The sequence below is a fragment of the Misgurnus anguillicaudatus genome, chromosome 4 (assembly GCF_027580225.2).
Source record: "Misgurnus anguillicaudatus chromosome 4, ASM2758022v2, whole genome shotgun sequence".
In the NCBI taxonomy this organism is placed as follows: domain Eukaryota; kingdom Metazoa; phylum Chordata; class Actinopteri; order Cypriniformes; family Cobitidae; genus Misgurnus; species Misgurnus anguillicaudatus.
The window spans coordinates 402,938-427,205 of NC_073340.2; the positions used below are offsets into that span (position 1 = coordinate 402,938).

Here is a 24,268-nt window from a genome sequence, read left to right on the forward strand (position 1 = left end):
AAGTGGAAAAAGTAAATATATAATGAAACGTTTTTTCCTCATTTTGTTTGTTTGTTTGTTTGTTTGTTTATTGTTTGTTTGAAAGCAGAGGGTGTGTTCTATAATTTGATATAATTTGTATGTTTATATATTTATAGAAGATAATTTTTTCTGCAAGGAATTTTGTGAAACTTTTGTTAAAATCACAAAAATGCAGGTGGGCAACTTTTCTCAAAAAGGCTGGCGGTGAATGAGTTAAGTACGAAGTATGATTTTAATACCATGCGCATTATCTTCCGAGGTCTAGCAGCTTCGCGTCAAGTCAAACACAACTTCAAAACGTCCTCGAGAATGCGCAGGTCATTAGACATTGCAGAGAGAGAGAGAGAGGCAGAGAGAGAGAGAGAGAGAGAGAGAGAGAGAGAGAGAGAGAGAGAGAGAGAGAGAGAGAGAGAGAGAGAGAATTTGAATTTTAACAACACCTTTATTACAAAAGTCTATTGACAATGAACTCTTACAATACAAGAAAAAAAACACACAAAAAAACTATTACAAAATATGCATAAATGTCAATTCACCCTCAAAAACAGAGCACAGAGCCTCATTACAACACCAAATACTTTCGAAAGTAACAACATCATTAACAGACTTATAGTAAAGGAAATCAACCATAACTCTTGATTTCACCAAATTGGAAACAAGGCTATTATATTCTGATTTGTATTTTGTTCTATTTTCTTTTTCCTGCTTAAATAAATTGCCAATTTCGCTTGGCCTAGAACAAAATTCAGAAGTTGACAAACAAGTCTTTTTTCTTTCACATATTTGAACCCCAAAATAAACGTCTCCAAAGAGAAATTTTCATTACAATTCCTAAAAATATCACTTACAACTAGAAATAAAGGTTGCGACCTAGAACAATTCATAAAAGCATGAAAGATAGTTTCTCTATCAAGACAGAAAGGACATGTAGAAGCAACCTCAGAATTTGAAACTGAAATAAAAGCATTGACTGCGATGGCACCATGGAGTATTCTCCATTGCAGGTCACCTGTTCTCTTGATCAACGGTGGTTTGTACAAAGATCTCCACTCAGGTTTTATGCTTTGATCCAGTTTAAAAACATCACGCCAGGGATTATCAACTTTCCCATCCAAAACCTTTTTGCTAAAAACCAAGACACAAGACATGTACAATGATTTACCAGTACTTAAAAAAAGTCTCTACACAGAGATACATCATTTTCAATAAAAGAAGAGGTAATCCCCTCAACATTTATAGACAAAAGCAAGTCAGGAAAGGAGTCTTTGGGATTAGGAGATCGAGAACCAACGCAATACTCTGTTAACAAATCCACATCCGTTGATTTAAGCGCTGCTTTCCATTTCACGAGCAGCTGGGTGACCAAACGAATAGACCTAATTCCCAAATGTTGAGCTAATGCTGCTTCATTCTTAAAATCCATCCCTACAATGTTCAGTAACTGACTCAAAGTAACAATGTTGTGTTCAATCAACAACTTACTAAGTCCAGGAAAAAAGAAATGGTCTGTTATATCCAACCGGGAGCCATAAATTAAAGGCTCTTCCAGTAGCCAATGCAGAGAAGAAGGGTTTTCTAGTTGTTGAATAGCAAAGAGACTCCAGACTTTAAAAATTTTATTATAAAAAATCGGTAGCATGGAGGTATCCAGTTTTAAGGGATTCATCAAAAAAGTGCCTTGTCAATCCCTAAACTTGTGAATCTGCGTAAAATCAGGCATGAAACATCATGCCAACTAGAAATTGATGGTCCATCTAACAGTCTTTGCACAAATTGCAAACGGAAAGTTGCAATTCTGCTTTGAAGGTGTATTAGTCCTTGACCGCCTTTCTCCTTTGGCAAAAACAATACATTTTGTGAAACCCAATGTAGTCTATCCCAAAAAAAGTCCACCAGAATAGTCTGGATTTTTGAAAGCAATTGGAAAGGAGGATCTACACAGGCAAACTTGTGCCATAAGGAAGACGCCACCAGATTATTAACAATTAAAATACGTCCTCTGTACGACAATTTTGTAGACAAAAAATTCTATTTTTCAAGGCGTCCTTTGATTTTTTCAATTAACCCTTCCCAATTTTTGTTAACTGTTGTATCATCGCCTAAATAGACCCCCAAATATTTAAAACCTTCTTTGCCCCAATATAAACCAGCAGGAAGGTGTGGTTTTCCATCTTTCCAGCTTCCTATTAATAGTGCTTCACCTTTATTCCAATTTATATTGGCAGAAGATAAAACTTTAAACTTTCCAAGCAGTTCAGATAAAAACTGTACATCACTTTGCTGGCTAATCATGATTACAATATCATCAGCATATGCTGATAATAAAAAAATGCTATTACAATTCGGCAAAGAAATACCTTGAAGTTTCATTCTTATTCTCTGTAACAAAGGCTCTATTGCCAAAGAATAGAGCATACCAGAAAGGGAGCACTCCTGTGTAATACCTCTACAAGCTCCTAAAGGAGCACATAAACCACTGTTGGCCTTGAGAATACTCTGAACATCACTATAGAGAACTTTCACCTGATCTATAAATTTTTCACAAAAACCAAAAGCTTGTAAAACTCTCCATAAATACATATGCTCAACGCGATCGAAAGCCTTCTCTTGATCCAACAATATCAGGCCACAATCGAGATTTAACATCTTAGAGACATCAAGAATATCCCTGATTAGTGAAACATTATCAAAGATTGACCTACCAGGGACACAGTATGTCTGGTCAGGATGTATAACCTGGTCCATAACCTCTGCCAATCGATTAGCTAAAACTTTAGAGAGCAGCTTGTAGTCACTGCACAAGAGGGAAACCGGGCGCCAGCATTTAATATCTGTCAGATCACCCTTCTTGGGTAGGAGAGTCAAGACTGCTCTGCGGCAACTCAACGGCATCAGCTCTTCGGCTAAACTGTCATTCAGTACCACCAGCAAGTCGTCTCCAAGTACTGACCAAAAAGACTTATAAAAGTCAACTGGCAGGCCATCCATCCCTGGTGCTTTTCCAGGCTGCATACCTTGGAGGGCTTTATACAATTCACCCATTGTCAATGCACCTGAAATCTTTGCATTGACTTCCTCCGATACTTGAGGAAGATCGTCAAAAAAATCACTATCACTGTTATAATCTGGACCAAGTTCATTTTTATACAAGGACTGATAAAAAGAGACTGCTCTCTTGCGAATGTCTTTGGGATCAGTTAACAATGCTCCAGATTTTGAACGTAAAGCATGAATGACCCTGTTCTGCCCATTCTTTTTTTCCAAACTAAAAAAAAAAACCCTGAGGGTGCATCCATCTCGTTTACACTTAAAAAAAGGGACCTGACCAGAGCACCCTGTGTTTTAACCCCTAGTATATCAGATATAAGACTTTTCTTATTTTTTATAAGAGCCTCTACGTCAATTTGATTTCCAGGCAAATGAGCCAGTTCTTGCAATTTTAAAATATCAGTCTCTAAGGTGTTTAAAGTCAGGGTTAACTCTCTAGTGACATTCTGAGAATATTGTTGGCAAAACTGTTTTATCTGAGCTTTCCCAAAATCCCACCATTGTTGCAGTGTTCTAAAAGAATCCTTTGTAGTTTTAAAAACATCCCAAAAATGTTTAAAACTTTCTTTAAAACACTTATCATCTAATAAAGTGGTATTTAGATGCCAATAAGCACTCTTTAGCTTAATAGAGTTTACAAAGATACAACACTGCACCATACTGTGATCTGAAAGACATGATGGGGTAATAAAACAACTCTTAACAATACTAAAATTATGTTTAAAAACATAAAACCTATCCAGTCTTGCCAAAGAAATAGTGTTATCACGAACATGAGACCAAGTAAATTGCTTTTGCTCTCCATTAGACTGTCTCCAAATATCAATTAATTCATGCGTTTTTAATAGCTGAACAAGGCGTTGACGTGAAGGTAAATGGGGTTCAATGTGATTTCTATCTAAAATGGACTCTGTGCAATTAAAATCACCACCCAAAAATAAATACTCATCAACACCAACATTCTGCAAAACAGAACACAAAGAATTTAAAAACAAAATTCTTTCAACAGCTGAAGTTGGTGCGTATACACAAATAAAAACAAAAACAACATTTTCAAAAGAGGCCCTTACTTTCAAAAGTCTTCCTTTAATAAACTCTTCAACCTGATAAGAACTTGGGCTAAAACTCTTAGCAAAAAGAATGGCAACTCCACCACTAAGTGAAGTATTGTGACTTAACACAGTAATTCCATTCCATTCTACTGCCCAATCAGCAAATAAACCAGCTCTTTTATGCATATCTCTAGCACCGCCTGGGCTAGAGATATGAGGACTCATTGGTTTGGTGTATTCATTTGAATTGTAAGCCTTTAAAAAGTAATTATTTTAGATGCAATTTTGTAATATTTAATAGCTTAAATTCTCTAATTTCTTCTAAAAACATTTAAAATCATCCCACAGAATTCCACAGATTTTTCAAATTATTCTAAAACTAAAATACCCTTTCAGTGTACAGTGTTAGATTTGTGGCTCGTTTTCTCTTAGGAAAAATAAATATTACTGTCAAATGTCTTTAAGATAATAAAAATACCCTAGTTCACTGTATGTATTTGTTCATGTTTTATACAGGAATAAGTCTGAAGCACACCATAAAACCGTTATATCCATTCATACAGGACTAGTAGTATGTATAGCTGTATATTTTACAGATATACACCCAGGTATCGGATCGGTACTCGGTATCGGCCGATACCCTGAGCCCAGGTATCGGAATCGGTATCGGGAAGAGAAAAATGGTATCGGAACATCTCTAAAATAAAGATTCACTTACAGAAATCCAAGCGCACTCGCACCACTCTGTCCACACACGCTCACCCCAACAATCACACCGGAAGTGAGAGAGAGAGAGAGAGAGAGAGAGAGAGAGAGAGAGAGAGAAGAATAAAGGTCATCAGGTCCCCAGGTCAGGGAAGTAAGAATATAATAAACGTGTCAAATGTATATAGACATGGCACTCATCTCATTATATGCTCATTTAAACTATATATAGTTTAATAAAATAATGTATGTTACCAGCAATACATCAATTACAACCTTACTATAGTGATTGTATTTTCAAGCTGCTGACCACCTTCAAAAGTGCATAACTCACATGTAAAAATCATTAAACAATTCCATAAAGGTTTCTTACTTTAAAAAAGCTTTTTTTTTTTTTTACTTTTTGTTATTGCACTTTCATTGTAAAGATGTTCCTACAATTAAACACAACTAGTTTGAGATGTATATTCCCTTGTCGTTTTTGAACTATACTAGAATCCTCCACCTCTTCCCGCTGTAAAAAAGTAACTTTTACTCTGAGTAAAGTTAAAATGACTTACTTTTTACTTTTACTTGAGTAGATTTTTAGACAAGTAACTTTACTTTTACTTAAGTAAAATATTATTAAAGTAACTTTACTTTTACTTGAGTACAATATTTTAGTACTTTTTCCACCTCTGGTAAATACATGATGCGGAAGGAATCAACATTATTTTGAATAATATATTCTAAATATATACAGTATATTATTATTACATTCTGTTAAATGAACTTGTTGAATGATTCACTGAATTATTTAAGTTGTTTTTAGAGAATATTTTGTCTTGTGTGATGTCATGTTATGTATGCAACGAAACAAAACAAAAATGTCACTTGCAGTTATTAAAATGGACAATGTTTAAAGTTTAAATCAATGTATGTTTATGTAAAGGCATAGTGTAGAGTGTAAATGTGTAGAGTGTAAATAAAACATACTAAAGACTGCCGATGTGGAGAAATCAACATTATTTTGGTTATTTATTTAAAATACATCAATGATTCAGTTACATTCTTTTAAACGTTGAATGAAATTGTTGAATGATTTTGATAACTATTAAGGTTGTTTATTAAAAAAATGTTTTGTCTTCCACCTATTTGCTCAAAGTGCTGTCATGTTGTGTATGCAATAAACATTTAATGAAGAATCATTATGTTGCGTCTGTTATGAAAAAGTGTAATGGTAGTAATTAATAATACTATAATAATAATAATAATATGTATATAATAATGTCTTCAAAAAAGGAACTCTGCTGGTTCTTTAAAGCACCTTCAAAAGAGGGTTCTAATTGGAACCTTTTCAAAAAGGTTCAAAAATGAACCCCAAAGGTTCCCCCACAGTTGCAATCTCCAGGAACTTCAAAAGGTTCATTTTAGAACCTTTACTTTTTAGAGTGTAGTACTCAAGTACTGTAGCTCGGACAAAGATGGTTTTATGCCTTTAAACAAGTTCCCCAAAAGCTAATGAATGAATTGCAAAAACAAATGTCACAAACTACTTATTCAATGAACAATAAACAGATAATATTGTTACTGAATTGTATACAAAAATGTAATTCAATTTTTTTTCCTGGACTGTGATGCACATCATATCGTGGCCTTGTATCACGAAACGCATCTTATCGGTGGAGAAATTGTTGGTGATACACAGCCCTAATACTAATACTATGAGAGTTAGTTGACATGTACTGGCACGTAGAATGTCTAAAGTAGGAAATCAAAATAAAGTAACCTAATATGCCACCTTTACTTATTTATATACTACTTCTTATAATACTAATTTGCAGGTATTGAAGAAGTTGTCTAATTTAACAGTGCCTGCAAATAATTTTTGGGTAGATCTTCAGAGTAGAGAAAATATGAAAATAAGACAAATACTGAGCAGTAAACTTTAATCCAACCACATCAATAGAATATATTACATTTAACAGTAAATATAGTTCATTTTATTTATAGCTTTTAGTTTACAAACAGCTTATTTTTTATTACTAGTATAACACTGCAAAATCAGTAATAATTTCCATTACTCAATACCATATTGTTTTTCAGAGTTGTATATCAAGCCATAATAAGAATCAGCGATTGTAGAACTGAGAGGAGACCCAGGCCAGACCCCATTTAAGGTTAGTAAGCATGAACTTGAGGGCTTTGGTCCACTGTTCCTCCGAGTTAAACTGAGTCTTTATAGAGTAAGATCCTCCACTGCCACCTGTGTCCTCAATCTTGCCTTTGTCCACATCCATTCTGAACACAAAAGAAAAACACAATGTCAGTGCAGGTTGGAAAATTCTGCTTAACCAACAAACCCATAATTATATATTATATTATATTCCAGGGGTCCCCAACTGGCGGATTCCGGTCCGAATCCGGACCGCGAGATGCGTCCATCCGGACCGCAAACACTTTTAACACAATAAAACACATAAATAGCAAACGCTATTTAACGTTATTATAAAATCCAATTTATATCAGGCACATATATGGTCAGCCCAGTAGCGCTATATGGGTCCTACATCGACACAGGTTTCGAGTGCGGAGCCAGCGCGAACAGTCACAGACAGGTGTGCAGGGAAGAAAGCAGAGAGCCTCGTCTGCTCGGGAGTCTGTTGCGGTTGTCAAAAGTGGGGACCTTAAAAACCATTACGAAACTAAACATAGACACTTTGAAGAAACTTACCCTCAGGTCCGAGGTAAGGGTGCAAAAAAAATAAATGAACTAAAAACCCAGTATGAGCGACCCACACGGGTCCTCTCCCACTCACTCACTGCAATAACGAGCTATGACGAGTCATCTAGGAGTGTTCACTGAAAATACAGTGGATTTTAGGAAAGCAGTAACAAGCCCTTTACAGATGGGGAAATAGTAAAGGAGTGCGTGGATGCTGCATTTTTGGCTCAACGTATAGTTGCGAGTCAGCATTCTCAACACTTAACATTATCAAAAGTAAATACATGTAAAAAAATGATAAATAAACATTGTTTTTTTTAACTAGGACTTTATGCTTTCGTCTTTAAGTTCACCTTTAATTTTCATTTGAGCTTATTTACATTTCCATAGACTTGAAGAAACAGTACAAATTAAGAGAGAAATGTTTTCCTGCACTTTTTCATTTTTCCAACTCTGGCAGTTTACTTTTACCTGTTTGTGTTTCTGACTTATATTGATGATGATCTTTGACCAGTGCAACTTGAAGCACAGAAGAGAGTGTTCAACATTACATTAAGTTAAGTACAGACAATAAATGAGAATGAAGGTAACATGTGATATGATTTGATTAAGCCAGAGAGGTTTGTATTCATTGATTGTGATTGTTAATCTCAGTTTAGCAGAAAAGAGCACTTTAGTTTTCCCTGTTAAGTTGTTATGTGGAAATGAATGTGTGTTTTGCAGATTTAGAGATGACTGCATTTTGCACTGTTCCCTTCATATTTTTGTCAGACATTGTTACTGGATAAATTTAGATATTTTGTACCAAGCAATTGAAAGGACATACAGTAACAGAACAGCATTAACATGAAATCCATTTTTGGAAGGATTATTTATGCTTATACATATGAAGAAACATTATTCAATATACTTGATAACATTATATTTTGTTTAGTAAAACAAATATTTACACTAATTTCTTTAGTCTGGTGAAAGCTGTCAATTTATGTTTTTACGTGCAGTACATGTCCGGACCTCGGCTTGTGCGGAGGGTTCATTTACTGGACCTCCAACAATTTTAGTTGAAGACCCCTGTTATTCCATTAAATTTGATAGGATGCAATTCAATTTTATTTATATATTGTTTTCACAATTAACAGAAAAGCAAACTACAACAAAAGCATGGCAGTGTATACTCATAGATTAGGATAGAGTATTTGAATTTACATGAAGTTTTTTAATTTAATTCTTATAAAAATAATGTAATAAGTAGTACTCCATTCCAAACTCTATTATGAACATAGTCTAGGATGGAGAACATTGAATATTGTTAGTAATAGAATAATGCAATAATTAATACTCCAATTCCACCAATTCATTGTTTTAACTGTCGCAATAAAGGGGTGCGAGGAAATGCGATATAGATCTTTTTGACCTGAGGTAGGGGTTCTAGCAGACCAATCAAAGCGATTGCAGTCCGCGAAACATTACATTTTGGGAGAGGTGCGCTTCAGGCTATGTAAGCTACTGTGTAGGGTTTGCGTTTCTGAATAGGCTACATCGTACAATAAGAACAGTGGAAGAATAAAGCCAACTTAAAGTGCATATGTTAGGTAAACTTTTTTGCAAGACAAATATTTAACCTTGTATGAAAATACCATATGATAATTAATCAAGACTTTGAGTGCATATATTTAGTAAAAAGGTTGACAGTTTCTAAGACGGTTCTCAAAATCCCGTTTTTTTCCAATAACATGTCATTGACACGACTAGAGGAAGTCATCTGGCATGCTCTACATTGGCTCAGTGCAGAGTAGGCTGGTATTCAGTAAAAGCAGTCTGTTTTCGATAGTTTGTATTTCAATTAATCATCGTCATGGTAAATTATTGTGTTAGTGGAGGTTTAATAAACTCCAGCCTGTCAGGACAGCGAGTCCACAGGTTTCCTATGAAGAATAAGGATGGCACGCTTTTTTCCGTGCCTGAGTGTGTTTAGTGCACACAACTTCACATCTGCATGTACTTCGAAAAACGCGGTGGTGTGTATCGTTCACGTTAGATCGCAGAATTATCATCCCGGCGATGTGATGGAATTGAACATGGGATGCCGAAGCAAGAACCACGTGAGGCCTGTGTATTTACCGCCAGCGAGGAAACATGAATGATGACGGGCCATCTGAGATGCAGCTGTAAGAGCTGTAAGGTGGTGCCAAACCCTGACAGAAGGTATTTCCTGAAGCCAGCAGCAAATGGCTGAATCCACAGGAAACCGCTTCCTAATTCCTGTTGAATTATCATCTGAAACCTTCCTCAAAGAATTCACATCTACCCCGAAACCTTCCTCTGGTTTTGTTTGGTGTTATATGAAGTGTTTTAATGCAAGTGGTACATTTGGGTTTATTAATATGACAACAGGATTCAATGTTAATCTGTGACAATAAATAAGTAAACTTAACCTAATGTTGGGAGACAACTCCTAACTTAGACATGTTGACCAATCACCCACTGTATGTATATTAGGCTACACCCCTGATTTTTACAACAACCAATCAGTACCAAATTCCTATATGCTTAGTTCTCTGGTTATTTAAGGAGATGTGTAGAAGACTCAGGCGGGACTTTCTATATCTAGAAATGCACCCCCATGATGCTGTCCTGGCACAGCATCATGTATTTTTATTTTACTTTGAGGAATCTGTAACCAGATCTTCATCTCCTCACCAGGTATGCAATGGTTTTTCGTTTGTTTCGTATATGAATTGGATTGTAAATTGGCTTCTGAATTATGTTTTACCTACCTGGTTAATAAATTGTTACGTTTTGCATTCATTCTAATTTGCTCTGTATTATTGACTCTTCTAAGTTACTATAAAGAATGATTAGTCCTCTGTTTAGGCAGGGAAGATTAGCATCACATGCTAATATTGGTGAACCTCTATTATAACAGGGAAGCCTCTGTTACTACAGGGAAGAATGAGTTATCCTCTGTTTAGGCAGGGAAGATTAGCACTGCAGGCTAATATTTGTTATCCTCTGTTATAGTAGGGAAGAATTGGTTATCCTCTGTTTAGGCATGGAAGATTAGCACTATATGCTAATATTTGTTATCCTCTGTTATAGTAGGGAATAATTGGTTATCCTCTATTTAGGCAGGGAAGATTAGCACTATATGCTAATATTTGTTATCCTCTGTTATAGTAGGGAAGAATTGGTTATCCTCTGTTTAGGCAGGGAAGATTAGCACTAAATGCTAATATTTGTTATCCTCTGGTATAGTAGGGAAGAATTGGTTATACACTGTTTAGGCAGTGAAGAATAGCATAAAATGCTAATATTTGTTATCCTCTGTTATAGTAGGGAAGAATTGGTTATCCTCTGTTTAGGCAGGGAAGATTAGCATCACATGCTAATATTTGTTATCCTCTGCTATAACAGGGAAGAATTTGTGTATGCGACTGTAAGAGCTACACATTGACGATCTAATGAATGAGTTCAATGTTAACATGAGTAAATAGAATGATCAAACGTTTATCCAAATTCCTAAATTACATCAATTTGATTCATATTACAATACGTTTTATATCTTTGGAGTCAGGTGTAAAGTTGCGTAACGTTAATTTGTCTTTATAAGCGCCGGAAAAGACCGAAGCCAGCTGATGTCTGTTGTACCATAACTTGTATTTTTTTGTTTTTATGGTCTAGTCATTTTCTGCCTTTTATGTTAATCTCTTAGGTCTGTGCAGCATGCGTGTATGAGCGTTTTTGGTGACCACCAGTGACTTCTCTTCTGAGGGGAAGTGCGACCAGCAGTGGGATATGCCCTGTGGTGATGTGCACATCACAAACTATGAAAAATATAAAGTACAATCTCGACCAGTTAGATGTCTTCAAGTTCGTGTTTACGCAACGACCAGCAGACTTGGAGTTAATGAGCTATTTGCAAGGGAAGACAACTGATATCAGTGATGACTCACTGGCTTGGAGGCATAACAATAAGGCAAGAAATTGCCTGTTTCTCAATCCGAAGGCTGCATGCATTTGTAAGCATCAAGTCTTATTTCATAACATTTACATAACAATTGTAAAGTTGACTATTATTCTTTGTTAATCATACATTGTTGTAATATGCTTATGACTTGCAGATGTAAAGCTCAGTAAAGAAATAAACCAGGCTTGATGACACATGCGACCTCCGGAGGTTGCAGCCTTCAGATTGAGAAACGCCTGTTCTCTCTTGGTCACTTCAAAGTTGCGAAGAAGTATCAATCTGCGGTACACCATCAGAACGCATTTTCAGCGTGGCCTGACACATTATAACCCAAAAATATGTTGTTTCACGGATAGAAGTGCTACAATAAACACGCACATAGGCGCCGATCCTGTAGGTGCTCCGGGGTTTGGCTCGAGCACCCACTGAAATGGCCAAGCAAATATGCACAGTTGCTTCACATTCACTTTACATGTCATGTCTATGATAACGCGACCGCGTCACTTTCCTCCTCTTCAAAAGGTGTGGGCGCTCCAAAGTATCTTTTGTTGCAAAGTAACCTAAGCATTGCTTGACGTGGTGACGAGCACTCACCGGTTGAGAAAGAATTTGGCGCCTTCAAACATGCACATTTGTTAAGAACTGCATATCTGATCCTCATTTACATTTTTATATTTCAAAATATATGTATCATATATATATGTATATATATATAAGACCTATATGTATCAATGTGCATGCATGCCCCCCCCACAAAATTATAACCACCGTGGTGAATTGGTGCATTACCATCGCAGTGGCAAAAAACTTCCACCGTCACAGGCCTAGTTTGGAGTGCCATGTGTGTTGTTTGTCATTTCAAAATATGTGTTTGTTGTATCAGTTCTTTGAGTCTCCAGTTCCCTGCAGAGCAGGGGTGTCAAACTCAAGGCCCACAGGCCAAATCCTGCCCGCCCCCTCATTTTATCTGGCCCGCGAGAGCTTACAAATTATGTGTATAATTATGTGGCCAGCGATGGCTTACAAATTATTTTATTGCTATTATAAGTTTTCTTTTTTGCAGGTTATTTCATACATAGATTTTTTTACCAGCCACCAAAACAAATTTTTATCTCGCCAAAGTCTTTTTTGATAATGTAATTATAGTGATAATGTTGATGATAGCAGGAGAAAAAAACGCCCGCGCGCACTCTTCTTGAGTGGCCGTTTCTCAAAGCGAAGGCTGCAGCCTCCGGAGGTCGGATTTCTAGGCTGCATACGTCATCAAGACGTCAAGAATATTAACAGAATATTAACAATTATAAAGTTGACTATTATTCTTATGCTAATGACTTGCGAATGTAATGGTCAGTTAACTTAAATAAACCAGAATTGATGACATATGCACAGAACATACAGGATGGTGAAAGCAGTGGCGGTTCTAGGGAGGGGCCAACGGGGGCCAGTGCCCCTGTGACACCAAGCTTGGACCCCCTTGTGGCCCCCCTAAATGTGGGGTGTTAAATTATTTTTTTACCATTTTTTTGCGATCGTTGTTTTTACATCTGTTTTTAGACAGTGGGAATGCAACAGAAACAACGCGGAACAGAAAATAACGCGGAATATTTTCTAGAGGGACTGCTTGAAGCGGAACACAACAGTATCGTAGAACTTGCGTTTGCGTGGTTTTACTAAGTTACTCAAAAGTTGGTGGACGTTTAAGCGCGGCTATTATATTTGAAGACTTCAAGCAAAGAAGGAATATAGAGGTGAGTAAAGTTGTTAATATGTTTTATTTGTATAAAATGCATTACAGAAGTAATGCATATGTAAATGCATTACGTTAGACCAGCTCATATTAACCTGCTCGTTTATGGCAGTTTGAAAAGGATGATCAACAAACTGATGGTTCTGAGTGTTTTACTCTGTAAACGAGTTGTAACATGTTTACATAAATGTTTAGACCTAGTTAGTTAGCAAGTCGGTTATTTTCAGTAAATTAATTCATAAGCTTCTTGGTCCCCATTGCTTTTGCTCTATAGTTCTCAACACAATGAAGAGAAAGAAGGACATCATGTCGTTCTTCCAAAAAAAAAAAATATAAGGTAGACAGTAAGACAGAGCCAGATGGTTCATGTGTGGAGACAGAAAGAGAGGGGAGAGAGACTGCAGAGAGAGAGACTGCAGAGAGAGAGCAGGAAGAGTTGTCCATTGGAGAGACTGAGAGTGAAGGAATAGTAGAGGAGGAATGTGAGACAGATGGAGAGGCTGAAAGTGATACACCTACAGAGGAGCCATGTGCGTCCACTTGCAGTGGACCATCAGGTTTGTGCTGTTAAATACATCTGTAAAGCAGTGCAATAAGTCAGTTTATATGGTGTATTGAAATTAATCAGTTTGTGATTTAAAATTAATTCTTATTTAAGATAGATAAATTAACAGGTTTAAGTAATCATAACAGTAGTAATAACAACAAAAAGACATGACAAAGTGTAAAAATGAAGGTGGTAAAATAAATTTATACATTTATTCTCATCAGCAAATAATGGAAAACTGAAAAATACTAAGATGACGGAGTAATTAGTGCACTTAAAGGGATAGTTCACCTTAAAATGTCAACATCCTCATGTTGTTCTAAGCCTGTATGAATTTCTTTTTCTGATGAACCCAAAAGAAGATATTTTGAGAAATGATGGTAAGCACACAGTTGACAGTACCCATTAAATTCCATCATATTTTTTATTCCTACTATGGAAGTCAGTTGTCACTATCAGCTGTGTGTTTACCATCATATATCAAAATATCTTCTTTTGTGTTCATCAGAAAAAAGAAATTCATGCAGGTTTAGAACAACATGATGACAGAATGTTCATTTTAAGGTGAACTATCCCTTTAAAACTTAATGCTCAATATTTATGTAAATAAAAACTATTTGTTAATATATACTTTTAATATATATTTTTTCTTTGGCAGATATCAGCAAATCCCGGGAAGAACCACCTGTGCAGCCAGTGATGAATATGTACCCAAGAACTCTGATGGGGGGGACCGCAGGAGGAGCTTCAAGGCAGCCTGGTACCAAATCCACCCCTGGCTTGAATATTCCAAGCAATCAGACTCTGTGTTTTGTTATGCCTGTAGGCATTTTAGCCCTCCCAAAGCCTCAGAGACGGTATTTGATTCAAAATTGGGTTTTAACAATTGGAAGAAGGCAACTTACAAACAGGGGGGATTTGCAATTCATGCAAGGTCTGAGCGGCACAAACAAGCAATGATTACATGGAGAGACTATCAGAAAGCTGTAAAAAGTAATGCAACACTGGTAAATGCCCTAAACAAGGAACACAACAAACAGATTCAAGAAAATCGGAACTATATTAAAACAATAGGAGAAACACTACTACTTACAGACACACAAAACATTGCACAAAGAGGACACGATGAGTCTGCAGAATCAGATAATAAAGGTAACTTCATGGCAATCTTAGAAACAATAGCTAAGCATGACAAAACTGCAAAAAAGGTTGACTTCCATTCATAATGCAAAATATACCAGCAAAGGGATTCAAAATGAGGTTCTGAGTTGTTTGGCAGACATGGTTCGAACAAAAATTATAAAAGAGGTGAAAGACAGTGAGGTCTATAGCATAATGGTAGATGAAACAAAAGACGTAAAAAAAAGGAGCAGATATCTCTAGAACTCCGGTACTATTTCAGTGGAGCTGTCCATGAGAGCTTTCTCCACTTTGAATCAGCTGATCGATTAGATGCAGCAGGGCTTACTGACAAAATCATACACCTGTTGGAAAGTCATGGTCTTGAATACAAAAACAACCTAGTAGGCCAAGCATATGACGGTGCTTCAGTTATGAGTGGTAAGCATTCAGGTGTCCAGGCACGCATTAAAGAACAAGCAAAGCATGCCTTTTACATTCACTGCAATGCACACTGTCTGAATTTGGTTTTAGTGGATACAGCCAAAGCTAGCCCTGAGGTAGGAGAGTTCTTCTCCTTACTAGAAAGGCTGTATGTCTTCACATCTGGGTCATATGTGCATCAAAAATGGCTTAGCATACAGAAAGAGATGTACCCAGGTGCACCGGCTAGAGAGCTTCAGAGGCTAAGTGACACTCGCTGGGCATGTCGATATATGGCTCTACATACTATTATGGATAGATTGCCTGCCATTAAGCGAGTCCTACAAGACATAGTCCAAGAACACAGTGGTGACAGATCTGTTGAGGCTAGAGGTCTGCTTGCACAGATTGATTTACAGTTTATTGTGTGCCTTGTAACCCTCTATAAAGTGGTTTGAGAAGATATGCTACAGTCTTCATCACTTGATTTGTCAAAGGCTGTTGATTTAGTTGAAGCCTTAGTTCAGACTTTGAAAGACTACAGGGAGTCATTTTTTGATGACCTATGGAGTGAAGTGTTGAACACAGCTGAGCAATGTGATACTGCAGTACAGCCCCCTGCAACACGACCCAAAAAGCTAAGCTCTCAATTTAGTTCAGACTGTGTACTCAGTACAGTGGGTCAGAGGTCAGCTTCAGAACGAGAAAAAAAAAGGATAGTTTTCGTACAACCTTTTTCTACCCTGTTTTAGATCAGATGCTCAATGAGCTTAACAGAAGGTTTTCTAGCAAAAACTGTGAAATAATGACTGGCATCCAAACTCTAAACCCTTCAAGTGATGTGTTTCTCAAAGAAAAGTCCCTGTTTCCATTTGCTAGAATGTATGAATCAAATATTGAGGACTTGGGGTATGAACTGCATCAGTTCAGAAGAATTTTAGAAAGGAAAATACAAAGTGGCATGCAGGAACCCTCCAGTGTAGACGAGCTGACATTATTCATTGAACCTTATAAAGAAGTTTTTTTCGAGCTTTTTAAACTACGCAAGATAGCTGTTTCACTCCCTGTTAGTACTGCTTCTTGTGAACGGAGTTTTTCTGCTTAAAGCTGGTGAAAACATATCTCAGATCCACAATGTCAGATGACAGATTAAGTAATTTAGGTGTTCTAAGTATTGAGTCGAGGAGGGCAAAGGCCTTAAATCTAGATGAATTTGCTAATCTTTTTGCAAAAAGCCACAAAAATCGTAGAATACAGTTAATGTGACTAATATGTAATGTTAATGTAAAAATATAATTAAAATGTAAATAGTGACTGAGACTGAATATGTAATGCAAAAAATATAATTAAAATGTAAATAGTTACTGTGACTGATACTGCATATGTAATGCAAAAGTAAAAATATAATAAAAATGTAAATAAGTTATGTGACTGATACTAAATAATATGTAATGAAAATGCAATTACAGTTAATGTGACTAATACTGAATGATGTAATGCAAATGTAAAACATAAAGTTGAAATGTTGAATGATTATAAACATGGTATTTTGCCTGTTAATGCCTTTAGTGCAGTGCAGAAAATGATATGACAAACATAAGGTCTAAATAACTGGCCCCTCTAACAGTACAACTGGCCCCATTGCCCCCCCCAGTTGAAATGGTCTAGAACCGCCACTGGGTGAAAGGTCGGAAGACCAAATCCTATCCAGCGAGTACAGAAATGTTTTGCGATGACTAGCTGGGATTCGTTTACAACGCGTCTAATTCCGTTAAATACGCAAACTACTGATCTGTACAACAGTGAACTCATAAGACGTCAGTCAATCAATCTGTGTCTAATAAAGGCATATTGTGGTTTACAAAACCAATAGTAATCAAATGCAAAGAAAATGATGCAATGTACAGTAATAAAAGAGTTGATACATTCATACAGTCTTACAAATACAACCGGCCCCTTGAGAGCAACCGTTATGCTGATGTGGCCCGGGATGAAATTAAGTTTGACACCCCTGCTCAAGAGGATCAACAAGCATGAGGCTGTTGGCATCTATGAATCACAGCATTCACAATTTAACACACTTTAACACGTTATTATGATCCCCGCACAGATGTTGGGCAAGATACTGAAAAATTGATAAATGTTTTTAAATGGGTCAGATTGTATATCTTTATTTTGGTGCTACATAAATAAAACTGAATTTAATTGAATTCACGGCAAATGCAGACCTGCTTGGTATATATCTGATCTAAACTTCATAAACAAGTAAGACTTGAATTTTTGATTGTAATTCTTGTTTATTGATTGTCACCAAAATGGGGGGTATTCAAATCCTTTATAAAGCCCTTCCTCTGGAAACTGTCCTCTAATAGGGCTGGGTATTGGCAAGGGCCTCCCGATACGATACGTATCACGATACATGGATCATGGTACAATGCGTATCACGATATGGTACAGTGCGTTGCATGTCGCAATACATTGCAATACTTTTTCTTTTTTTTATCGAAAATGTAAAAAAATAGAGCAGAACACCTGCAGCTCTTTGAAAGCTGCAGGTGTTTGCATTTTCTCACTCCCTCTAACTTTTGAGACATTGGCCGAATGGCTGTATATGGCAGACAACTGGACAGTGACAACTACAGCAGCGGCAAATGAGGTCGTTTGACGCACACAGAGGTGTAACAATCAGATCTATCATCTGAGTTACAAAAGATAAAACTGGGGTCAGATAAAACTGTATGAGATTAAAAGTGTTTAAAAGGATGAGTCAAACAACAAAATAGAATGATTGAAGTGTATTTACAAATCACATTGAACTTAAAACAACTATGTTAAAAGCAGGGATTACATAAATACCAAGCCTAAAACAATCTAAAAGTCCAAGGGTGGTAAAAGTCTCAATGTGCAGTGTCCACCAGTGTGTATATACAATCCAAAAGAGTGATAATCCAAAATGATGTTACTGGAAAGGTAAGTCCACAAAAGGGTAACTCCTCAATCCAGTTCAGTGTTAAGAAAGCTCCCCCGGTGTTTGCCATGCTGCTTCCTTTATGGTCTTCTACTTCGTGTCATGTGATTACTCACATGACAAGCAGACTCAGTATTATTTAAAGACATGCACACATAAAACAGATAAGAGGAATAAAATGGATGGACATCATGTAAAACCATAAACACTCAAATATATATAAAACCATTATAATATACTGTATACTGAGAGGTTAAAACATGTGTCCTGTGTGACAGTGTCACAGAGGGATTTGATGTTTTTTTTAAATATCGATAGTAGAGATCGAAATATCAATAGACTATCGATACAGCTAACTATCACAATAGTTAGCTGTATCGATATTTTTGCACAGCCCTATCCTCTAATGGCTGACACAACACATGCAGGTAAGGACTTACTAATGTGACTGCACAGAATGCCATAGGCCCAGCGAATAACTCGCCTATGCTGTGTAGCTGTACTGTCTGGAGATGGGGAAAGATATAAATATTGATTGATTGAATATTGACTAGTGTCATCAAAAAAGTGTGACTTAGGTAGTAATGACCCATAAGCAACTAGCAGTTAAAACAAATCCATTAAGATTGTTTTTATAGTCAAATCTTTAATTTACTGTTAATTTATACATACAGGTATTAAATAAATTAGTAATAAATAATCTCTGCCCTAAACATTCTCATTTCTGCTGGCCTGGCCTGTAGCACATACGGGTTCAGACAGCTCGCCTCTCTTGCGGTGATGAGAAACAGCTGCATTACGTAATGTAAGTGTGGACAGATATTAATGAGTGTGACATTACGTCTGCTTAACTCTTATACAGTGAGGAAAATAAATATTTGAACACCCTGCAATTTTGCAAGTTATCCCACTTAGAAATCCTGGAGGGGTCTGAAATTGTCATCGTAGGTGCATGTCCACTGTGAGAGACATAATAATAAAAAAAAAAAATCCAGAAATCACAATGTATGATTTTTTAAAAACTATTTGTTTGTATGATACAGCCGCAAATAAGTATTTAAACACATGAGAAAGTGAATGTTAATATTTGGTACAGTAGCCTTTGTTTGCAATTACAGAGGTCAAACGTTTCCTGTAGTTTTTCACCAGGTTTGCACACACTGCATGAGGGATTGTGGCCCACTCCTCCACACAGATCTTCTCTAGATCAGTCAGGTTTCTGGCCTGTCGCTAAGGACAAACACGGAGTTTGAGCTCCCTCCAAATATTGCATGATATATGATAATAATCTGTACAATTTCGTGAACTGAACACAGTGTTACTTCTCGTTACTAGTGTATGTATCCATAAACACTGTCCTTTTCTCACATCACACCTCAATTTGTCTCCTCTGACCGTTCTGTTTAATCCTGACCTGTCCCTACACTCATTAAGAGTTAACAGATGAACCTCGAATGTTAAAATTCGGCCTTCTTAACATTAGATCGCTTACCAATAAAGAACCTATTGTCAATGAATTAGTTACAGACCAAAACTTAGATGCACTCTGTTTAACAGAAACCTGGCTTAAAGCAGACGACTACATTAGTTTAAACGAATCCACCCCACAAGACTATTATTATAAACACGAACCTCGGTTAAAGGGGAGAGGGGGTGGTGTAGCTACAATACACAACAAAATTTTTTAAGTAAACCAAAAATCTGAACTAAAATTTAAATCATTTGAACTAATGTTGTTAAATTTGGAAATAACTGATCGTAACCACAAACAGCTCTCTTTTGCCTTAGCTACAATCTATAGACCTCCGGGCCACCATGCAGATTTCCTTAAAGAAATAGCAGATTTCCTGTCTGAGCTTGTAGTCACTGTAGATAAAGCTCTTATCGTTGGTGATTTTAATATTCATGTGGATAACCCAAAAGATGCACTAGGACGTGCGTTTATGGATGTTCTAAATTCTCTCAATATTAGACAAAACGTGACAGGGCCAACGCATACTCGTAAGAACACATTAGACTTAATTCTGTCACTCGGGCTCAATATTAATGACATCAAAATATCACCTCAGAGTGATGCAGTTTCTGACCATTACTTTGTGTCATACACTGTACTTCTAGATAGGATCACTCAATCCACAACATGCTACAGATTAGCCAGAACAATAATTTCCACCACTAAAGATAGCTTTATTAGCACTCTTCCAGACCTGTCCCAAATTAAACATGTAGCAGATAACTGTGACGATCTAGATATTGTAATAGAAAACCTAAACAATGTCTGTTCTAACACATTGGATGCCGTTGCTCCCATTCGAAAAAAGAGAATCAAAGAAAAACCGCCAGCTCCATGGTATGATCATCACACCGCAGCACTCAAAAAGGCAACTAGGAAAATGGAAAGAAATTATAGAAGCACAAAGTTAGAGGTATGGCGTGCAGCATGGAAAGAGAGTGTTAAACACTACAGACAGGCTATTAAAACCGCCAGATCTACCTATCTTAGCAAGCTTATAATTGAGAATCATAATAACCCTCGTTTCCTCTTTAGCACAGTTGCAAAACTGACTAGAAACAAAGAACAAACAGAAACCAATAGTAAACTTCAACACAATAGTAACGACTTCATGAACTTCTTTTCTAACAAAATTACGGCTATAAGGGAAAACATCGTAGCTACCCAGGCAGCCACCACTCTACCCGTTAGTTCACTTAACACTAGACTACCATACGAACATCTTGATTCATTTAAACCTACTACAATAGATGAGCTCTCTAGACTAGTTACATCATCCAAATCATCGTCCTGTATATTAGACCCCGTTCCCACAAAACTACTTAAAGAGGTATTCCCTGTAGTGTCAACCCCGGTTCTAAATATCTTTAACTCATCGCTAGAAATAGGATACGTTCCAACAGCTTTCAAACTAGCAGTTATTAAACCGCTGATTAAAAAACCACAGCTTGATCAGGGAGAGCTTAATAACTTTAGACCAATCTCAAATCTCCCTTTTCTTTCGAAAATATTAGAAAAGGTAGAGGCAAGCCAGTTACGCACATTCTTGACAAATAATAGTACATATGAAAAGTTCCAATCAGGATTCAGGCCCCACCATAGCACAGAGACAGCGTTGCTTAGAGTTACAAATGACCTCCTATTAACATCCGATCGTGGTGAAATCTCAATTCTTATATTATTAGACCTTAGTGCAGCCTTTGACACAATAGATCATACAATCTTACTCAATAGACTAGAAAACTATGTTGGTATCAGTGGTCAGGCGCTAGCCTGGTTTAGGTGGTATCTAACCAATCGCTATCACTTTGTTTATGTAAACGAGGAAGAGTCATATCACTCCCTGGTTAAATACGGTGTACTGCAGGGATCAGTTTTAGGTCCTATCCTGTTCTCGTTATATATGTTACCCCTAGGAGACATTATCAGGGAACATAACATAAGTTTTCACTGCTATGGGGATGATACCCAGCTTTACATCTCCTCACATCCCAGCGAAACACACACGTTTTCTAAGCTAACAGACTGCCTTAGCGATGTTAGTGACTGGATGGCACACAACTTTCTTAAGCTGAACTCCAATAAGACAGAGATACTTATTATTGAACCGAATCGCTACAAACATAATATGTCAGATTACAAGTTGCACATAGATGGCTGCACTGTGGTGCCATCTTCCACGGTTAGGAACTTAGGTGTGATGTTCGACAGCAACTTATCCTTCGATAGTCATATCACCAACGTCTGCCGCACAGCATTCTTCCATCTTAGAAATATCTCGAAAATACGCCATATACTGTCTACATCTGACACAGAGAAGCTTATCCATGCTTTTATGACCTCTAGAATAGACTATTTTAACTCGCTACTCGGGGGATGCCATGCAAGTCAAGTAAACAAGCTTCAGCTAGTTCAAAACGCTTCCGCAAGGGTACTTACTCGATCTAAAAAGTACGACCACATAAGCCCAATTCTGGCATCTTTACACTGGCTACCAGTTAAATATCGCATACAATTTAAAATATCACTAATCACCTACAAAGCTTTAAATGGCCTAGCACCCTCATATCTTAGAGAATTACTATCAGAATACAATCCATCACGCACACTACGGTCACAAAATTCTGGTCTCTTGATTATCCCTAGACTATCAAAAGTGTCTAAAAGTGGAAGGTCATTTTCCTACTTAGCCCCTAAGCTCTGGAATGATTTACCAACCGATGTCCGAGAATCAGACGCAGTCAATCATTTTAAATCTAGACTTAAAACTTTTCTCTTCAACAAAGCATTCGCATAATTTGTCTAGTAAAAGTACTTAACTCGAAATAGTTATTTGTACGGAACAAAGCACTCGCGGTCATAACACAGACCAACCAAATAAATACATTAAAACCTTATCTTATCGTATGGTTGGGTTGCGATTTTGGAACTTTTGTGTTCTTGTGAATAGTATGCCATACAAACCCGTTTGCCACTGAACCTGCATTAACGACGACCGTGGGGCCTCCAGCCTTAGTCAAACGGGTTGGCACGTATGGTTGGGTTGTGATTTTGGCATTTTCGTGTGTCTTGTGGATAGTATGCGATACAAACCCGTTTGCCACTGAACCTGCATTAACGACGACAGTGGGGCCTCCAGCCTTAGTCAAACGGGTTGGCACGTATGGTTGGGTTGTGATTTTGGCGCTTTCTTTGTATTGCGAATAGTATGCCATACAGACACGTTTGCCACTGAACTGGCATTAACGACGACAGTGGGGCTTCCGGCCTTAGTCAAACGGGTTGGCACGTATGGTCGGGTTGCGATTTTGGCGCTTTCATGTGTCTTGTTAATAGTATGCCATACAGACCCGTTTGCCACTGAACCTGCATTAACGACGGCAGTGGGGTTACAGGCCTTAGTCAAACGGGTCGACAGGTTTCATTTTCTCTTAAAAATCGGAAGGTGACCCTTAGTTACCATATATACCGTCGCAGTGGGCCCCCAATTTGCAAAATCCTCAACTGTGGATAATACAATTATGCCGCAATAGCTAGTCTGTCCGAAACTAAGCCGACTAAACCACATCACTGTGCGACACCTGCACTACACGTGAACGGCCCCTACGCTAATTTGATTTTGTTTTTCTCTCCCTGTCTCGTCCTCGACCCTGAGGACAATGGGACAAACAGACCCAGTTCCGGTAGATGTGAAAGTCGGCACACCTCTGATCTACTGGTCGTCCTTCAATGTGATGCCCAGCTGATGCCTGACCAACGACCACCGGCAGGACCCGCTTAATATCCGCTTAATCTCCTTATCCGTTTATATGTGTGTATATACATGTATATCTCCCAAGGGTTTTTCCCTCCTAGGACTTTTTATTTTTTATTTCCTCTGCTAAACAACCCGGGGTTTTTGTTTTTTTTCTCCTAGGGGTTTTTTTTACCCCGGGGAGGTAGCCTGCTTGGGCTTAACTTAGCTTCTTCTCCTAGACGTTACATTAGTAATACGCTCGCTCATAATGTCGAGTCATAGCTGCAGCAAATTTGACTGCTTATGCTATAGGGGATTATCACGCTGTTACATAGTACTTCCGCTGTCAAAGATCTTTGTGCACGGCCGCTTCCGGCACAGTTCAACAGTGGCTGAAACGAAGGCTAGATGTCACTGCTCTGTTGGAAGTCGAACAAACAACGCCAATCCTACCTAGGTTTTCTTGGATTCCCGACTAGAAGTGGATGATGTGGCACTTTTTAACAACATTGCAGTGTTTAAAAGCAGCTTTACAAGAGAAGAAACCATAGAAAATGGGGAATTATTTATATATAGAATATAAATCAATAAAATATAATTTAATATATGGTATTTCTTCAAAGTTTTTTTTTCTCACAAATAAAAAAATAAAAAAAATTTATTAACTAATAAAATGGTATTAACTTTCCTTCGAGTATTAAGATGTATTAGTCAATAT

At 37.3% G+C, this 24,268-nt stretch overlaps 1 protein-coding gene across 6 annotated transcripts in view; it reads right to left on the reverse strand.

Moving 5' to 3' along the window:
• Positions 1 to 6,737: 6,737 nt before the first annotated feature.
• becn1 (beclin 1, autophagy related) overlaps positions 6,738 to 24,268 on the reverse strand; it is a 260,154-nt gene continuing 242,623 nt past the window's right edge. For all 6 annotated transcript variants that reach the window (XM_073866534.1, XM_073866532.1, XM_073866529.1 and 3 more), the window contains one exon: positions 6,738 to 7,106. In XM_073866534.1, coding sequence (XP_073722635.1) covers positions 6,938 to 7,106 — 169 coding nt within the window. In that variant the 3' untranslated portion in view covers positions 6,738 to 6,937. The remainder of the gene's footprint in view (positions 7,107 to 24,268) is intronic.